The sequence below is a fragment of the Ylistrum balloti genome, unplaced genomic scaffold (genome assembly GCF_031769215.1).
Source record: "Ylistrum balloti isolate Yb309-2 unplaced genomic scaffold, AGI_CSIRO_Ybal_v1 Utg370524, whole genome shotgun sequence".
NCBI lineage: Eukaryota > Metazoa > Mollusca > Bivalvia > Pectinida > Pectinidae > Ylistrum > Ylistrum balloti.
Genome location: NW_026782335.1, coordinates 72,436 through 90,722, shown reverse-complemented (window position 1 = coordinate 90,722; position 18,287 = coordinate 72,436). Strand labels below are relative to the sequence as shown.

General features: G+C 33.7%; 1 protein-coding gene across 1 annotated transcript; it reads right to left on the bottom strand.

Annotated features, from left to right (window-relative positions):
- Nucleotides 1–858: 858 nt before the first annotated feature.
- LOC132555900 (uncharacterized) lies at nt 859–5,149 on the bottom strand. The gene is made up of 3 exons (XM_060220279.1): nt 4,603–5,149; nt 4,133–4,171; nt 859–3,137 (listed from the first exon to the last, which is right to left on the bottom strand). The coding sequence occupies exons 1-3, from the start codon at nt 5,147–5,149 to the stop codon at nt 859–861; spliced, it is 2,865 nt and encodes a 954-aa protein (XP_060076262.1).
- Nucleotides 5,150–18,287: the final 13,138 nt, after the last annotated feature.

The following is an 18,287-nucleotide window of genomic DNA, read 5'->3' as shown; positions in this document are numbered from 1 at the left end:
TGTAAATGTATCAAGTGTTTTACTTTGTATGGGCAAGGTAAAACTAGGAGAGGTGTACGTACAGACATTGTTCTAATGAAAGCGCCGTCAAAATGAGAAACAATATGAAATGTGTAGACAGTAGGATTGATTGTACAATAAATATACAATGTTTATACAATCTACTTGTTTGGGAAAAATTTAAGTTTCAATAATTTAATTTATTGGTCATAAATACGATCATGGTTCATCCTGGGAAAGAAGCTATCACTCGTCAAACCTCGTCAAGTGAACTGTGAAAAATATTTTAAATGTCCACATTTTACGTTTTATGAAATAAGCCATTCAAAAGCCAAATCATGGAATCGAAAATAGACTAGATGAAGGTTGCTACACGTATTTTACGTTAGAAACAATTACATTTACAACCTAAAACAGATACTAATTTCAGTCTTCATGATTGTCTACCATTTTGAAGATTTATATTCCCGACGGATGATCTCTTGAAATAAAATTATTAAATTTGATACCAAAATCATTCAGAAAACATAATCATCAGGACTGATTATCTCTAAAATCAATCTACATGCATTAATTTCGTCTCTAAAATTAATCTATGAGTTTCGATACAAAACATTTTAAAATCACATTCATCACGAATCACGTTTGCTCCATGGATGTTGAGTTATTTCTCTGACGTCATCAATAAATTACTTACATTATTTATTTAATGGCGTGATTCAACACATAATGTAGAGAAATGTGGAAATATATACATAGTGACGCATATACCGAACTAAGATAGTGATGCCTTGGTAAACATGTGTAAACAGCGACAGTTTGTAGTTATCATGACCTGTAGCCTTAGCCACGGAGTTGCTATTGAATGTCTTTCTTTGACCGTCCATCTGTCAGAAGCTCCAAGATTTCTTTCCTGTTCTTAATCTGTGCTACTTTGGCCGGTGTCTTTTGGTTATGTCCCTCAGCGTTTATGTCTGCGCCATTTTGTAACAGAAGCTCTACAAGTGATTTATGGCCTGCATCGCATGCGCAGTGGAGTGGCGTGTAGCCGACCTTTGACCTGATGTTGACGTCAGCACCTCCCTGTATGAGGACCTTAGCTACTAGGTCATAGCCGTCATAGCACACCCGATGGAGACATGATACCCCGAAATAGTCCGATTGATTGTAATCCGCGCCATTTTGTACAAGCAAACTCGCGACGGTATGCCGACCTTTTTGTGTGGCGCACAATAGTGGACTCCAACCCTTAGTGGTCGCTATGTTGATGTCGGCACCACTCTCTATCAGTATATGGACAATGTCCATATAACCTTTACCAGCAGCAAGGTGTAAGGGATACCAACCTCTGTTTGCAGTGATGTTGATCGAGTTTTGACGTTTCAAAAGCATTTGTACAATTTTGGCGTTTTCTTCGCTGCCACTGAAGTAAATAGCAGGCCAACCACCATATGTGACTACGTTTGATTTTGCACCGTTTTCCAACAACACACTGACTAAGTGTTTATCGCCGCTCCAACATGCGTAGTGAAGAGGTGTCCCGAATGACTCCTGTTCTTGGTTAACGTCGGCCCCGTGGTTTAAAAGTAATTTGACCATGTCATAATTACCTGTTTGACAAGCGATTATCAATGGCGTCCTACCCCCGGCGTCGACGATGTGTGTGCTTACATCTTTACCAAGCACGTACTTAACGGCTTCTAAATTTCCACTGAAACATGCGCCATGAATACAATCTGTTGTTGGCTCCTCATTCTGTAAAAACTGCCTCAACAGTGAAAGATTACCAGTACGACCAACCCAATAAAGCAATGTATATCCCTTCTTATCCACACTTTTGAAAAATTTCAGCTGTTTTGTGCGCTCCATATTTGAAATGTGCAGACACCAACGAATAGAGAATGAAAGATCACTGATGGAGGGGTTTTGGAAGACAGTATCTATATCTCCATTTATGACATCATCCGTAAAACGCCTGGCGAGTTCTTTGTGGTAGATCTCTGGCAATCTTACTATGGTGTCCTCCGCGACATCAGGGAAAGACTGAATCCGTACGTGTTGTTGAATAAAATGGGCACTGCAGTGTTTCAGTACAAACATTGCGTCTTCATTTGCCAGGACAACACCTACCGCTTCCAGAAGAGACGCATGTACAAACTTGTAGCCAGTATCAGTAACTGTGACGTGTGAGTCACGGAGTTTTTCGATCGCTCGATTTATATCGAACAAGGTTAGATTAGGTAATTTTCGTGATGTCTTTATTGACTCGAGTTTCTCCGCTACCCAGTTGACTGTAGGTTTGGCACCACAGAATATAAAGTTAAGTCTTTCAAAACATCCATTCGGAGGTTTATTAAACGTAGATTCACTTGGCGTCAGGTTATCAAACAGTAGATGACCATCATTCACAAGCAGCAAGATCAATGCTGAAAACGCGACACTGTCTCTTCTTGAAAGCTGGACAAGCTCCTCACGTAACTGTGAAACGGGTTGGAGAAAAAATCTTTCACCTTTTGCTCGAAACATCTCGTCAGATGCAAAAAGTCTGCAGGACAACGGGAAACATGGGGTATCGCATAGTGTTAACATTTCAATTGATTTTGCATTCAACACAATATCCTTGTCGCGCAAATGGCTCCGAATCATCTGAAGCTTTTCAGATGACGAGAGACGCAAATCTGGACAAGAAATATCAATGGCCTTTCCAAACAGATGAAAGCGGTTGACCGTTGCCTTCAAGTCTCTGTAGATATACGTACGGACAGTAGCGATGACCGTTGTGTCATTGTTGTTGATACAACCTCGGAGGTCCTCCTGTAGACGTTGCCAGGCTTCTGCGCGTTCGGGAATAGCACAAGACTCCCCAAAACAATTGTCCACGAATATCGTTTGTTTTTTGCTAGCGTCCCATTTTTTACGCCAGTCATCTGCCGAGTCAATTATGACAAGGTTGTCGCCAGCGACAAGACGGCGCAGAATGAGGTGCCACGCACACGATGTCTTTCCCTCGCCAGAGTTGCCAACAATCAAAACAGTACCAGTTCGGTCTACTTCCTCTTCAATCCGACGATAGGCACGAGTCTCCACAAACTTCTTGTCCTCCTCGCCTCTTTTCTCAATAAGCACCTGCATCAGCTCTGAAACATAATCAGCTTACTTTCATTAAATTAAGCTTTTCGAACTTTTAAATAGAAAAACGGTGATAAGGATGAATAAGAACCTTACGTCACTGAAGCTCTGATTGCAAGCTTATCAAATCAAGCATGTAAGTTATTTCTTTTGGCCCATCAATACAAGCAGGTGCCCATCAAGCAGGATGTATTGCCGTTTGTAACAGAAACAATACACCAGCGATTTTAAATGTGTCTGATTTATAAATATCCACAACACATAAATAAAGTTGCTTTTAGTCGAAAGAAACGTTTAAACGACGGTAAATGTTCATTACTCACGATAACTACCACGTAACTAAAATATGTATACAGTTAATTTAAAGGATTTGAGTCTTAATTTGTACTGAAATACCTCCGTTTCTTGCTGAATATCAGAGTATAGTACACTATATATAGTCAAACCATTAGTGAAATAACACTGTTCCTATAGGGAAACAAAAATTTTGCTTATAACATTTTTATTTATGCTTTAATCCGGTCGATAAAGAACATCTTCATTGGACATTTTTTTGTTGTCACCTCGTAACAAATATTTCTACGTAATTTCGTAACGTCACGTTTGATTGGCTAATGCGGCGATGTAGGAAATTACTAAAAGAGGCCATTGCAAATGTCAAAAGTATAGCGATCAATAATAAGATAACACGGTCTGTCTTTTTCTATGCTATTGATCCATAATTCAAAAACGCAGTGAACTCTTTGTATAGAACATTTTGTTTAAAAAACACTCCATTCCTCCATCTTTGAATAAAGACACCAGTTTATAAATCACTTGAAAACACCAGGAAAAGAGATTATTGTATTAACACGTGACAAGAAGACAATACCAGGACTTTGTGTGTTCATATACCTCTCTGATTGTAAGTTGTTGTTTCATGTGAAAAAATGTCACCTGTCATCAATATGACATTTATAATATCAAATTTATATTGTGTACTTTAAAGCAATGAAAAACTTACTTGTGGTATGAGGCACGTTGATCTCAGCTGGCATTGTGTCTGTAAACAATAACACAGAAATATTTGTCACCTACTAATGCCAGCTAATACAGATAAGAGACTAGGTAATAACCGCGGTTTGTTATCTAGAGTGATTATTACATGCATAATATGTCGACCATCGTCAAAACCAACGAAGTTATTATGAGTATTTTTTTTTATTTCAGACAGGAAACATTTAGGAGTTGATCAGTCTAGCATGATAAGTATTTATAAAACTATGATTTTCTTATGTAAGATTAATTGCAATCTACAGAAATGTATCTTAATTATGATTTTCTTAACGAGCGAACAATAGGATGTCGAATCTGCCACTGAACATTCTTATAACAAAGTTTTAGAAACATTCTTTACAAAAAAATGATCGATATACCCAAAACACGCAAGCATAATATTGGGACATACACACAATGTAATAATTATACACTTACGCTTTTGAATATTGTCGACTTCGTGTCTGTATTTGGCACCTCCTATACTAATCACCGCCGTATAGAGTTCCCCCCAGGTTTCCTCAAATTCCTCATTGCTGATTGCAGCTTTCAGTTTATGACCGTAGAGATCGTTGCGAGCGAGACGCAAGCGTTCAATGTTTGCTGCGTCACTAGAATCGGAGGAATCTGGTTTGACACCCCAACCCAGCATGGGTGGTGCGATCAAAGGTCTAGAGATACCATCGTCATTAGTAATACGGGTTTCCCTAAAGAGAACGTATATCAGGGAAATGTCGAATACCTTTGAACACGGCTCACCGTCTGACGGAAAGAGTTTAGCTCTTCCATGCCCTCCGATACTTGGTTTTTTCTTTAGAATTGATTTATTGCTTGACAAGAAATCAGCAAGTTCACAAGGAGGTACCAATGTATCAAATTTATCATGAAGGACCTTTGTGCCAACATCAAGAAGTAATTGGCAAAGCCGAATGAAGTTATTTGACTCCTTTGTGGATCTCTCTGTGGTGAAAGAGACTGCCGCCATACCTAGAGTATCCGGTTCCAGTATTCTGTAAAGACACAGTGGGTATGTTTAAAAAAGGTAACTTATTGTATTAGAAAGTAACATGAATGTATATTTGGAGAAAATATAACAGAATAAAACACGATTCTCCAAACAGGGCCTTGAAATAGTTTTGCACCTAAGTAGTATTTGATAATCAATTCATCCTTCAACTCCTGCATTGACAATAGCACAACTAATGTTGCAAACAGGTGGGTTTTAAAGTACGACATATACATCAATAGTGTAGTCATTCAAGAAATATTCTGAAGTGAAGTCACTTTGAAATATCATTATCCTGACAAGTTTGTCTGGTCACATGAAAATGACAAAGGCTGAAGGACAACATGGGTCAAATCAAGGCATTATAATGAAAGAAAGGGAACAAAACAATGTACATACAGGGAAGGAAAAAAATAATAACGTGATTGCTTCGTCTCGAGGACACAAGATAAAGTCAAGTGTTACAGAGAGAAGACACCAAATCTGCAATTCTGAAGGGAGATAGCACAACACCAATCGCCAATGCTGAAGGGGTAGCACAAAATACTACGATATGGTACAATACAGATCATCAATGCAACAAGGAGATAGCGCTACAAAATCCCAATTGCTGCTGAAGGGATGTTGCACCTAATAATGTTTATAGGAAAGGGCACAAAATAAGTCAACAATGCTACAGAAAGAGTACACCAAAATCACCGAAATCCCCATTGTTGAAGGGATTATAAAAAATAAATTCCAAAATGCCACAGGGAAATGGCACAAAAGAAATCCCAAATGCTGCTTGGAGATTATGCAATAAACGCATCTGATGATGACACAGAGAGTGTAAAAGCTGGTAAAACGTGGATTGTTTCTCTCATTCCCTTGTCTCGTGCTAGTTAATGCGAAAGAGGAAGTTTATAGAAAACATTCACATCTATATCATATGCATTAAGTGACGCTACATAGATACAGAAATAGGTGCCATTAGGATTTTTTTTTTACGAAAGAGAGGTGACAATAGGCTAATGTTAGAGTATGTCATGAAGAAAACGCATCAGAAGAAAACCCAAAAATTCTTGAAAACCGACGAATTTGAACAAATTTAGAGCAGGCAATTACAGGTACATGTCATACATCAAAACATTTGTTGCTAGATTTTACTATATAACGTGCTTATCTTAATTTCGTTTCCGCACTAACTATAATGCCCATGTTTTAATACGCGCGTCAATCAATAGAATCAAAAACATCACCCACTTGGTCTGTCATCAGGGTCGCATCAAGAGCGTCCATATAACTATTCGTAGATGAATATTTCCAAATACAAACCCTACATCGGTAATAATGTTGTTTCTTTTCATAACTAGTTGATTATTACTCCTTACCGTAGAGATGCTAGACAAATACAATATGTATCTGTGCTTTTATTTATTTGCAAGGAAAGGAAGCGTTTAAAAGAAGCACAAGTATATAGCAATATAATTTACGATTATATCGAATAAAGCCAAATAACGAATTAATCTGCATCGTAAGCCTGGTTTTTCCCTTCTTGGACTCGTCCGTAATGCTAAGGGTCTAAAGCTTGAAAACTAGGAGACTGAAGGAAAAGGGAAAGAGATTTTAAAAAGTCGAAATCTAGTTGGGGAGGTGTACTAGACCTGTAGTACAATATTTTTGTCATTTTCGTACAAGTATACAAGTATAGGACTTGCGTATTCTGAACTATGGCATTAGAAAAATGAGTTTAAACTTGGCTGCAGGTTATAATTATGATAAGGAAGAGCTACGGAAACCAGGAACAAGGAAACAAGAAAGTGTTCTAGATCGTGTAGATAATTGGTATATTCTTTTCAATAGCAGGAATAAATATATTCCGAAATATACTTACATACACGGTCTTTTTGTGGTTATTTTACCCGCAAACTGGTAATGTTTTAGTAGTTTTTATTCCCTAACAAATTGTTAAGTAGGTCAGCAGTGCAAAGACCAATTTTATAAGAATAAGGGGTTTTGTTTGACTCTTCAAACGATAATGTTGATATATACCTTGGTAAATAAAAATATCACAGCATTCAGATTGTAACTCCTGGAAGTCTATGACCTTAACTATTGATCAAGGACTAGAATTTTTGCTCCCACTAACCCCATTATTTTGCCGCGAAGAGATAATTGAGAATTGACAATAAAACAAAAAATGGAAATGATATTTATATTGGAACACTAAGATAACATATCATTAAAAATTTCCAACTAAGTCATGGGATGCTTTCGTAGTAAAATCACAAACAAGAGTAGTCTTTGTCCTCAATAATGATTGTGTTATTGCGTACAAATTGGATTGATCAATGCATTTGACCTCACGCAACAATCAAAATTATTTCGAAATACACCATTTTTATTTAAGGTGAAAGATTTTCCTAAATCGTTAGGTTCAGCAAAACGATCAGATATGTTTAAATCACGAAAAATATTTAAAATTTTTTATTTCCCTCAGGGAAAATGCTTTTTTTTTTTAAATTTTTTTTTGTTTTGTTTTGTCAATATCGAAGTTTTTTGAAAATTGCATACATACTCCACTACTCCAACCATTTCGTTAGAGACTACTATACTATAGTAAAATTATAGTGTTCGGCTACTTTGCAAACTGTCCTGATATCAGGTACTCTGTTTTATCTTTCTTTTATCACAGTTTTGCCAACAAAACATGAACAACAAAAATATTCATTTGAAATCGGTCAGGTATGCAATATCTCCTTTTCTCAATTTTGTCTCTTTATGATAATGTCATGATCTTGCATTTGAATATCATGATGCAAATTTGTTCAAACATAAATAAAATATTTCATAAAGCTATCATCTATTTCGAAAAAGAAATTGTACCAAACCTACGTGACAAGAAAAAATATTGCATTTTATGCTTTGAAATATTTGTGTTGTACTATTTCATATCTATATTAAACACAAACAATAGTTAAACAAAAGATTTTGTATTTGTATTTTAAACGAATTAAGTATATGTAACTTGAACTGTAAATGGATTAGGACATCACTCGTATGACCTAACCAAGCTTTTACATGGCGGTTGTCATCGATGAAGAAAGGCACTTACTTTTCCGTAATAACTGGTCATATTCTCATCTGGGTTTTTTCTTCTATTATTCATGATTCATGATTTGTCTTCGTTTTTAAGTTTAAATTAAGATCTAGTTACCATGTCGGCATTTGCTTTGTTCTTGTTGTATATACTAACGAAATTGTACAGTAACGTTGTTGATGACTATGATTAGAAAATTGTAAGCTTGTGTGTTATGTTAAACAATGGTGGATTATCATCATGTAAACAATGTAAATACTTACAGGTGGTGTTTGTTTGTTTTTCAATAATTATAAAAAGAAACTGCTACATTTCTTTGCGCACTGATCATGGGGATGTATCATGGATGTTGGTATTGTTCATTAACTTATTTATTATTTAATGTGTATGGACAATGTAGAACTAAAATAAACTTTAATTGTTTTGTTTGTGTTTGTTTGCTTGTTAATCTATCCATTTTCCTATCTAATTTATTTATCTTTTTGCATAGGTATCGCGTATATATCATTATTAAGATCTTTGGGGTGTAGAAGTAGAAGCCACATGCTATTCCATACCTACTTCCCAACTCCAACACCAGTTTTTCGATACATCCGCTAAACTTGAGTTTTATCTGGTGTTCAAATTTTTATTGCGCATGTCTGTTATGGTCAGGAATAAATAATCTGTCGCGTGATACTGGAATTTACAATCTAAAGCTGGTGTAAGTGGGAAAACCGAAACAAGAGGTTGAATATCCACCTCCTCTAACTGTGTGTAAATAACGTAAAAGCATTAAGCATATTCGTTATTTTATCATTTATCACATTATGATGTACTCTTCCTACCACTACTACTACTACTGCTGCTGCTGCTGCTGCTGCTGCCGCCGCCGCCACCACCACCACCACTACTACTACTACTGCTACTGCTGCTGCTGCTGCTGCTGCTACTACTACTACTGCCACTACTTCTACTACTACTATTACTACTACTACTACTACTACTGCCACTACTTCTACTACTACTATTACTACTATTGCCACTACTACTACTACTACTACTACTACTACTACTACTACTACTGCTGCTGCTGCTGCTGCTGCTGCTGCTGCTGTTACTACTACTACTTCTACTATTACTACTACTACTACTACTACTACTACTACTACTACTACTACTACTACTACTACTACTACTGCCACTACTACTACCACTACTACTACTACTATTACTACTACTGCCACTACTACTACTACTACTACTACTACTACTACTACTACTACTACTACTACTGCCGCTGTTACTACTACTACTACTACTACTACTACTACTACTACTGCCACTACTACTACTACTACTACTACTACTATTACTACTACTGCCACTACTACTACTACTACTACTACTACTACTACTACTACTACTACTACTACTACTACTGCCGCTGTTACTACTACTACTACTACTACTACTACTACTACTACTACTACTACTACTACTGCCACTACTACTACTACTACTACTACTACTGCTGCTGCTGCTGCTGCTGCTACTACCACCACCACTACTACCACTACTACCACCACCACCACTACTACTACTACTACTACTACTACTACTACTACTGCTACTACCACTACTACTACTACTACTACTACTACTACTACTGCTGCTGCTGCTACTACCACCACCACTACTACCACTACTACCACTACTACCCACTACTACCACTACTACCCACTACTACTACTACTACTATGTACATAAAGAAAAATTATTTACTAAATATAGATTGTTGGTGGAATTAATTCACTACCGTAGATAAATTTTATACGAAGAGCCAAATGTTTGTACAAGATCAAGTCAGTTGTGACAGGAAACAATATCAACAGGATAGGATTGGAACGTTACTAAGTGAACATACTGTAATTTCTAAGATGCATAATTATTTTGACACTATTGGCTCTTCCTTGTAAATTACTATCTACTTCTGTGTCATGGGAGTTGTGTTTATCACCAATATATACAAAACACTACATGATGACCTCTCTGTCTAAAAAGATAAAGTTTGATAAAAAAAATTACATTCGGGTGATAAGGCTATCTAAATAACACACCCAACCAGATCATATCAATAGCGAAGGTCATGCAAGTGTTATTTTTGATTAAATTGGGGTTTGTGATATTATACATATGTCATGTTAACATTAAGATAAAACTCATATTTCAAAATTACCTGACAAGATGATAGTGAAACAGAGTATTGTCTGTTATGTTCTTCACTCAAGTACATTTTCATTTCGGAAAAGCATATGACAACTGTTTATCAATATGTTGATTTAAATAGCAATAACATTACATTTTTTTTGTTCTGTAGCAACTTTTCATATAATTCGTCTTCAAATTAATGCAATGAGCTGAATTAGAATAAGATAATACAATGTAGACCAACAAGTAAATATGCTGCATAAAGAGCGAATGAAAAAGGAAGTTTCTGATGTTAAAGTTAAAATATACATTTTGAAAAGAAGAGGGTATCTTTCCTGATCAATAAAATGACAGTGCACTAGCAGTATTTTGTATATCTTTTTTGTCTTCACAGTCGTCGTCCACTGTGTTGACTGTGTAATAAGGAAATGAGAAAGCATTATTTATAGAGAGTCTGCCTAAAATTGTGGCAACTCGTCCGACCAAATAAGATAATCCTTGAATGAATATCAATGAAGCTTTACAAAATATCGTAAATAGTTCCTTAACTTCCTAATGATTCTGAGCATTAAGTTGGTCCAATGTAAATTGATTTATTTAGTCTAAATATGGAAACGAGTACTTAACATGCTTCGCTTTGTTAATAGTATGTTACCTATATGTAATTTTAATATATTACTAAAATTACATTAGAAAATGCCAATTTTGATACCATCAGGTTATTTTTACGGAAGGTCACTGTAGATGATATGCGGTTTTCTATACGTTTCCTGATAATTGTTTATATTTAAAGAAAACGGGAAGCTTTGTTAACCAAACGGCCAACCTTGTTATGCCTTGCCTTAGCTTAACAGCTTCTAATCTTAACAACTGATCCATTTTTGGTATTATTGTTCCATTTTAAGTTTTTTTCTGATAATTTCCATAACGTAATGTCTTTTTCATGATCAATATTAAAATTTCATAGTTTTACCTCAAGAATGAATAAAAAGAAGAGAAGGCTAGATACTGCAAAGTATCGTCCAATGTCACTTTTAAGTCAGTTTTGGGGTTTCTATTTCTGGTGATATCGCTTGCTGTTCCTTCTACTTTTACACTTCCACATTTCTATTGTTTATATATTGTTAATTCTATAACTTAATACCGAACCTATTTCTTGTATAGGATTTTTAAGTTGTTATATATTGTTAATTCTATACCTTAATACCGAACCTATTTCTTGTATAGGATTTTTAAGTTGTTATATATTGTTAATTCTATACCTTAATACCGAACCTATTTCTTGTATATGATTTTTTAGTTGTTATATATTGTTAATTCTATACCTTAATACCGAACCTATTTCTTGTATATGATTTTTTAGTTGTTATATATTGTTAATTCTATACCTTAATACCGAACCTATTTCTTGTATAGGATTTTATTCAATTTTAAATGAAGGTATTTGCATTCAGAAAAAGGTAGCTTGTCTATATAACCACATATCTAACATGCTCATATATTACAACGTTGGTCTGGATCCGAGTATGACGAAAAAAAGAATAGATAAATAAATAGCAGAAAAAAGTCATGACTTCTACAGATGCTGGTTGTTAAAGATGCTCGCGGTAATAGCTTTGGGGAAATATATAAGCTGGAGATCGTCGACGCTTGTTATTCTGTCTGTTTTTTTCGATGTTATTATCATTGTTGAATGTTTTCCTGATTGACCCTAAATTTACTCAGCAAGATAGACACATACCTATCCAAAGCACGTGGTCCTATATGTACTTTTTCAATGGTATTTTGTGTAAGTCTGTCCTAATCCACATTTTCTCCTAGTTTTACGTGATATTGTTATGGCTTTGTTTACCTGTCTCACGTTGTTTTAGCAGCAAACACGAAATAATGGAAAATCGCCACTTTTCCCCTCTGACAAAATCATGTGCATTGTGTCCACTAAAGTGTGGATAGATTGCATTACCCTATATTTATTCATAATTATTTAGATTTATAGATATATACAGATCCTCAGTCTACATTAAGTGTAGTGCTCAGGTAATGCAAAAGATGCCAAAAACATGAGTTGTGATTGATTTTGCCTGTTGCAGGTGATATCAACAACGCATGTCACAGGTATTGCGATCAATTGTACACCTCACATATATTGTTTTTAACTGCTGATTGGCGATATCTTCCCTGATGTTTCCTCTAGCTAGATAGCCTCGATAATAGATGATAAATCTTTCCATAACCGGATTTTAAAAATCGATAACGTATGGGTTTTACCAATTTATCATACGAATCACACAGTTTCTATATGTACAATCAGCCAACATAGAAAGTATAAGGCTGTAATTTACAGACAGTAGGGTAGTAGAAATACAAAAAGAACTTGTCAACAGCAAGACTGAGAAGTCAATGGGCATGTACAAAATGGTTTGCTTTAAACGTATATCATTGGAAAGTCTTATATGTATCATGAAGACTATGCCATCCTATAACTTATAACATTGAAAATGTACCTTCAGTAAGATATAAAACAAGTCCGCATTCCCTATTAATTAATATAGAAATGTGACTTTGATTTTATAACTGATAGTATTTTGTAAGCGGATCATACCTAATATTACTAACAAATGATGAATTATTGTAAGTCTTCTGTTTGTTTTCAAATCCACAATGTGCATTGTTTATTGTTGCTAAATGAAATAAAAGTATTGTTTGAATCGACAAATGATGTGTTGATTATTTCCATTGAGCTGCTCGCAGACATTCTACCATAAGAAAAGGGTGTCAAATATTACTTGCTAGTTCCGACAGTTTCTTTCTAGCTATTGGATTCAAGATCCAAAAAGCAATATCTCTTGGAATATGTTATACGTCCGATTCAGCATATTTTTCATTCATAAACATGCAGTTTCCTATTCTTTTCGTTATGTATAGTATACAAACGAAATAATCAAATATTAAATATTTTTTCTAGGCATACCATATCAATCCAGTACATACGGAACCACAATGTTAACGCTTCTAAATAAGGATAAAGATGTAGATATCGTTATAATATGAACATCATTGAATAACGGTGCAATACAACCTAAACAAAAACAGCACAAGACTTACCCATTACCGCCTTACACGAGGCCTTGTTGGAAAGAGCCGAGGAGATTTAATCGTCGGTATTTGTACTGTCAGAAAAGGTCAACAATCCGGAAATTCTCAACAGGGCGCGGACGTTAATGTCAGGTTAAGTTACCTGTACGTAAAAACATCCCAGAGTTCTGCATTTATTTCGTAATCGCTAGTCTAATTGTTGTGGTTGTTATATAAATGTGTTTTCTATTCTTAACAACTGGTAACATGTTTTGTTTTGTCATATGAAAATGTGACTAAACATGGTGCAGATAAATCAAGTTAGAAACAATGGCGTATAATATCTGTATGATTTGGATACATCTACTGAATTGTGTTCATTTGATAACTGGCTTATCAAAATGGGGAAACAGTTTCAACAAAACTATAAATACAAGAAAGTAACCTCTTCTATACTTAGTAAGATTACAAATATTTGCAGAAAGAAATTATTTGTTTTCGTTTTGATTTTAAGAACTATCAACGGCCTGTACCCAGGCATGACGATTCCTTACAAATGTAACAGTAGAGAATAGCTCTTTTCAGTACAAGCTAAGTGGAGTCGAATAATTCATTATAACTGCATCACACAGCAGTTTAGTCCTTCTAGGATTCGACAGTGATGCTAAGGGCTTAAAGTTTGAAAACTGGTCGACAAAATTGAAGGTGAGAGGTTTCACTAGCTGCATACCTAAATAAATTTCATAATTTTCAAATATCGCATGATATTTTCATAAAATGTCAGATACATATATATATATGTCGGTATTAGCTACATAAAATGAATCAAAATGAAAGTTCCATCAAAATAGAATTTTGTGGACTAGATTGTTAATAGACCTTCTTTTACCAAAAAACTGTTTGGATATTAAACAATTTCAAACATTTTGAACATTCTTTATCATTTCACAGCAGTGTTGATTTCTTGAGATAGATGAAATTGATATACTTTTAATGTTAATTTTGCCTTGAACTCTGTTAGTTTTTTCGATAGGATTAATTCGATTTTTGCACTAAACACCGGTTAACTCTATTTTTTTCTAACAACTAAGAAGTCGGGGCCAGGTGGCTTTGTTGTTATAAGCCGGGCTCACACCTGGAAACGTGACATTACTTTGATGGTGTTTATGTTACTTGTATTCGTTTCTTCTTGGTTTTATCGATTTCGAGTTAAAACTTCTTTTAAAAAGCTCCTGATAAAATGAGGATACAATTACTATCTCGAAATACTATATATGTAAGTTATCAAATGTCGTTTCTTACAAGATAGCCTTATATCACTTTGTTTAAAAAATGAAAATATCAGCATTATAGCTTATTCTAGTTTAGCTATTACACGTGTTAGTCAGAAGAAGTTGGATTACAAACATCTCTCGAGAGTAACATATTTACATAACAACCGGTAATGTGGTAAAGATGTATAATGAATCACCTATCGCTGACGAAAAAGATAACTGAGTTACTAGTCACCTGAGCCTTAGTCTTTATCAACGTTGTGCAAGTTGTCAACAGATACGGTATCTTTATATACTATACCTGACATAATTTGTGTCATCTAATCTCCTCATGGAGCTGCCTAACAATATCAATACCTATGTACAATGTAAATAATAATTGTAATAAACACGGTCATTATACACCAACCATTGACATTGTTAGTTTTATATATAAACACAGTCTTTATACACAAATCATTGACATTGTTAGTCTTATATATAAACACAGTCTTTATACACAAATCATTGTTATTGTTAGTTTTATATATAAACACAGTCTTTATACACAAATCATTGACATTGTTAGTTTATATATAAACACTATCTTTATACACAAATTATTGTTATTATTAGTTTTATATATAAACACAGTCTCTATACACCAATAATTGTTATTGCTAGTTTTATATATAAACACAGTCTTTATACACAAATCATTGACATTGTTAGTTTTATATATAAACACAGTCTTTATACACAAATCATTGACATTGTTAGTTTATATATAAACACTATCTCTATACACAAATCATTATTATTATTAGTTTTATATATGAACACAGTCTTTATACACAAATCCTTTATATTGTAAGTTTATATATTAATAAAGTCTTTATACACCAATAATTGACATTGCTAGTTGTATATATCAACACAGTCTTTATACACAAATCCTTTATATTATTAGTTTATACATAAACAAAGACTTTATACACAAATCATTGACATTGTTAGTTTTATATATAAACACAGTTTTTTACACAGATCATTGACATTGCTTGTTTTATATCTAAACAGAGTCCTTATATACAAATCATCAATAATGTTAGTTATATATATAAACACAGTCTTTATACACAAATTATTAATATTGTTAGTTTTATATTTAAACACAGTAGTTATACACAAATCCTTAATATTGTCAGTTTCATATATAAACATTAAACATTATACATAATTCAGAAGTGTTAACGGTCTATTTTATAAAATTAAAGTCATGAGACAAGTTATAAACATAATCAGTTTTATATACGAAAAAAAACCATAAACAATTTCAATTTCATATATAAACTGATCAATATACATATAAAATCGTGCTGCCCTTTACTTATATCATATACGTGTTATTTTGATTTTTCATTACATTTCCCCCACTGAAATATGTGAATTTATTATCTTGATAAAACATACATCATCACTTTATTGTAAAGCCTCATTAATGATGATTTAACTTTAAAGCGATGATATAACTTCAAAGTTTTGACCAATCAGATCGGTGTTTTAACATTAGCATTAACACTCTTCAGTTGCCTTGTTTGGACGTATATAACGCGAAAGTTTGATAGTTTTGTTTTCTAACAAACAATTCACTAATGAATATCTGGTTTCCTCTAATCTGGTGTTTGAAACAGTTAAGTAAGCGATGTTTTAATACAGCATAAAATGAATGAATACTACCTATAGCAACCTATCCAAAATAGTGTCGTCTTATTGTCAAGCGAAACGTCAAATATATCGGACTTCAAAGAACGCGCTACATTTTCCCAAATGTTTAAAACCATTCTTTTAGATTTGGATGGGTTTTTTCATGTTTTACCTTTAAATATACTGTAGAGAAATTTTTAAATTATAAATGAATTTGATATATTTATATATGACAATTTTTGTATTATTCAATATAATTTCATAATAAATTAAAGACATTTATTCAGGATAATGAATGATAATTGAATGTTATCATATAACATATAACACATGTTATCCCTCGTAGACGTTTGATGATTTTTCTATCAAAAACATGATAACCATTGTAGATAATATTCTAACATAAACACGTGGTAACCATTGTAGATAACATTCTAACATAAACACATGGTAACCATTGTAGATGATATTCTAACACAAACATGGTAACCATTGTAGATGATATTCTAACACAAACACAAGGTAACCATTGTAGATGATAGTCTAACATAAACACCAAGTAATCATTGTAGATGATATTCTAACATAAACACATGGTAACCATTGTAGATTGTATTCAAACATAAACACATGGTAACCATTGTAGATAATATTCTAACATAAACACGTGGTAACCATTGTAGATAACATTCTAACATAAACACATGGTAACCATTGTAGATGATATTCTAACACAAACATGGTAACCATTGTAGATGATATTCTAACACAAACACAAGGTAACCATTGTAGATGATAGTCTAACATAAACACCAAGTAATCATTGTAGATGATATTCTAACATAAACACATGGTAACCATTGTAGATTGTATTCAAACATAAACACATGGTAACCATTGTAGATAATATTCAAACATAATTACGTGGTAACCATTGTAGATAATATTCAAACATAAACACATGGTAACCATTGTAGATTGTATTCAAACATAAACACATGGTAACCATTGTAGATAATATTCAAACATAGTCACGTGGTAACCATTGTAGATAATATTCAAACATAAACACATGGTAACCATTGTAGATAATATTCAAACATAAACACATGGTAACCATTGTAGATTGTATTCAAACATAAACACATGGTAACCATTGTAGATAATATTCAAACATAATCACATGGTAACCATTGTAGATAATATTCAAACATAAACACATGGTAACCATTGTAGATGCTATTCTAACACAAACACAAGGTAACCATTGTAGATGATAGTCTAACATAAACACCAAGTAATCATTGTAGATGATATTCTAACATAAACACATGGTAACCATTGTAGATTGTATTCAAACATAAACACATGGTAACCATTGTAGATAATATTCAAACATAATCACATGGTAACCATTGTAGATAATATTCAAACATAAACACATGGTAACCATTGTAGATGCTATTCTAACACAAACACAAGGTAACCATTGTAGATGATAGTCTAACATAAACACCAAGTAATCATTGTAGATGATATTCTAACATAAACACATGGTAACCATTGTAGATAATATTCAAACATAAACACATGGTAACCATTGTAGATTGTATTTAAACATAAACACATGGTAACCATTGTAGATAATATTCAAACATAAACACATGGTAACCATTGTAGATGATATTCAAACATAAGCACATGGTAACCATTGTAAATGATATTCTAAAATAAACGCATGGTAACCATTGCAGATGATATTCTAACATAAATGCATGGTAACAATTATAGAAAATATTCTATCACAAAAACA

Coding starts and splice junctions, on each gene's coding strand:
- LOC132555900 (XM_060220279.1), bottom strand. CDS start 5,149: ATGGCGGCAGTCTCTTTCACCACAGAGAGATCCACAAAGGAGTCAAAT. Junction 4,172..4,602: donor AGTCGACAATATTCAAAAGC/GTAAGTGTATAA, acceptor TATTGTTTACAG/ACACAATGCCAGCTGAGATC. Junction 3,138..4,132: donor CAACGTGCCTCATACCACAA/GTAAGTTTTTCA, acceptor ATTATGTTTCAG/AGCTGATGCAGGTGCTTATT.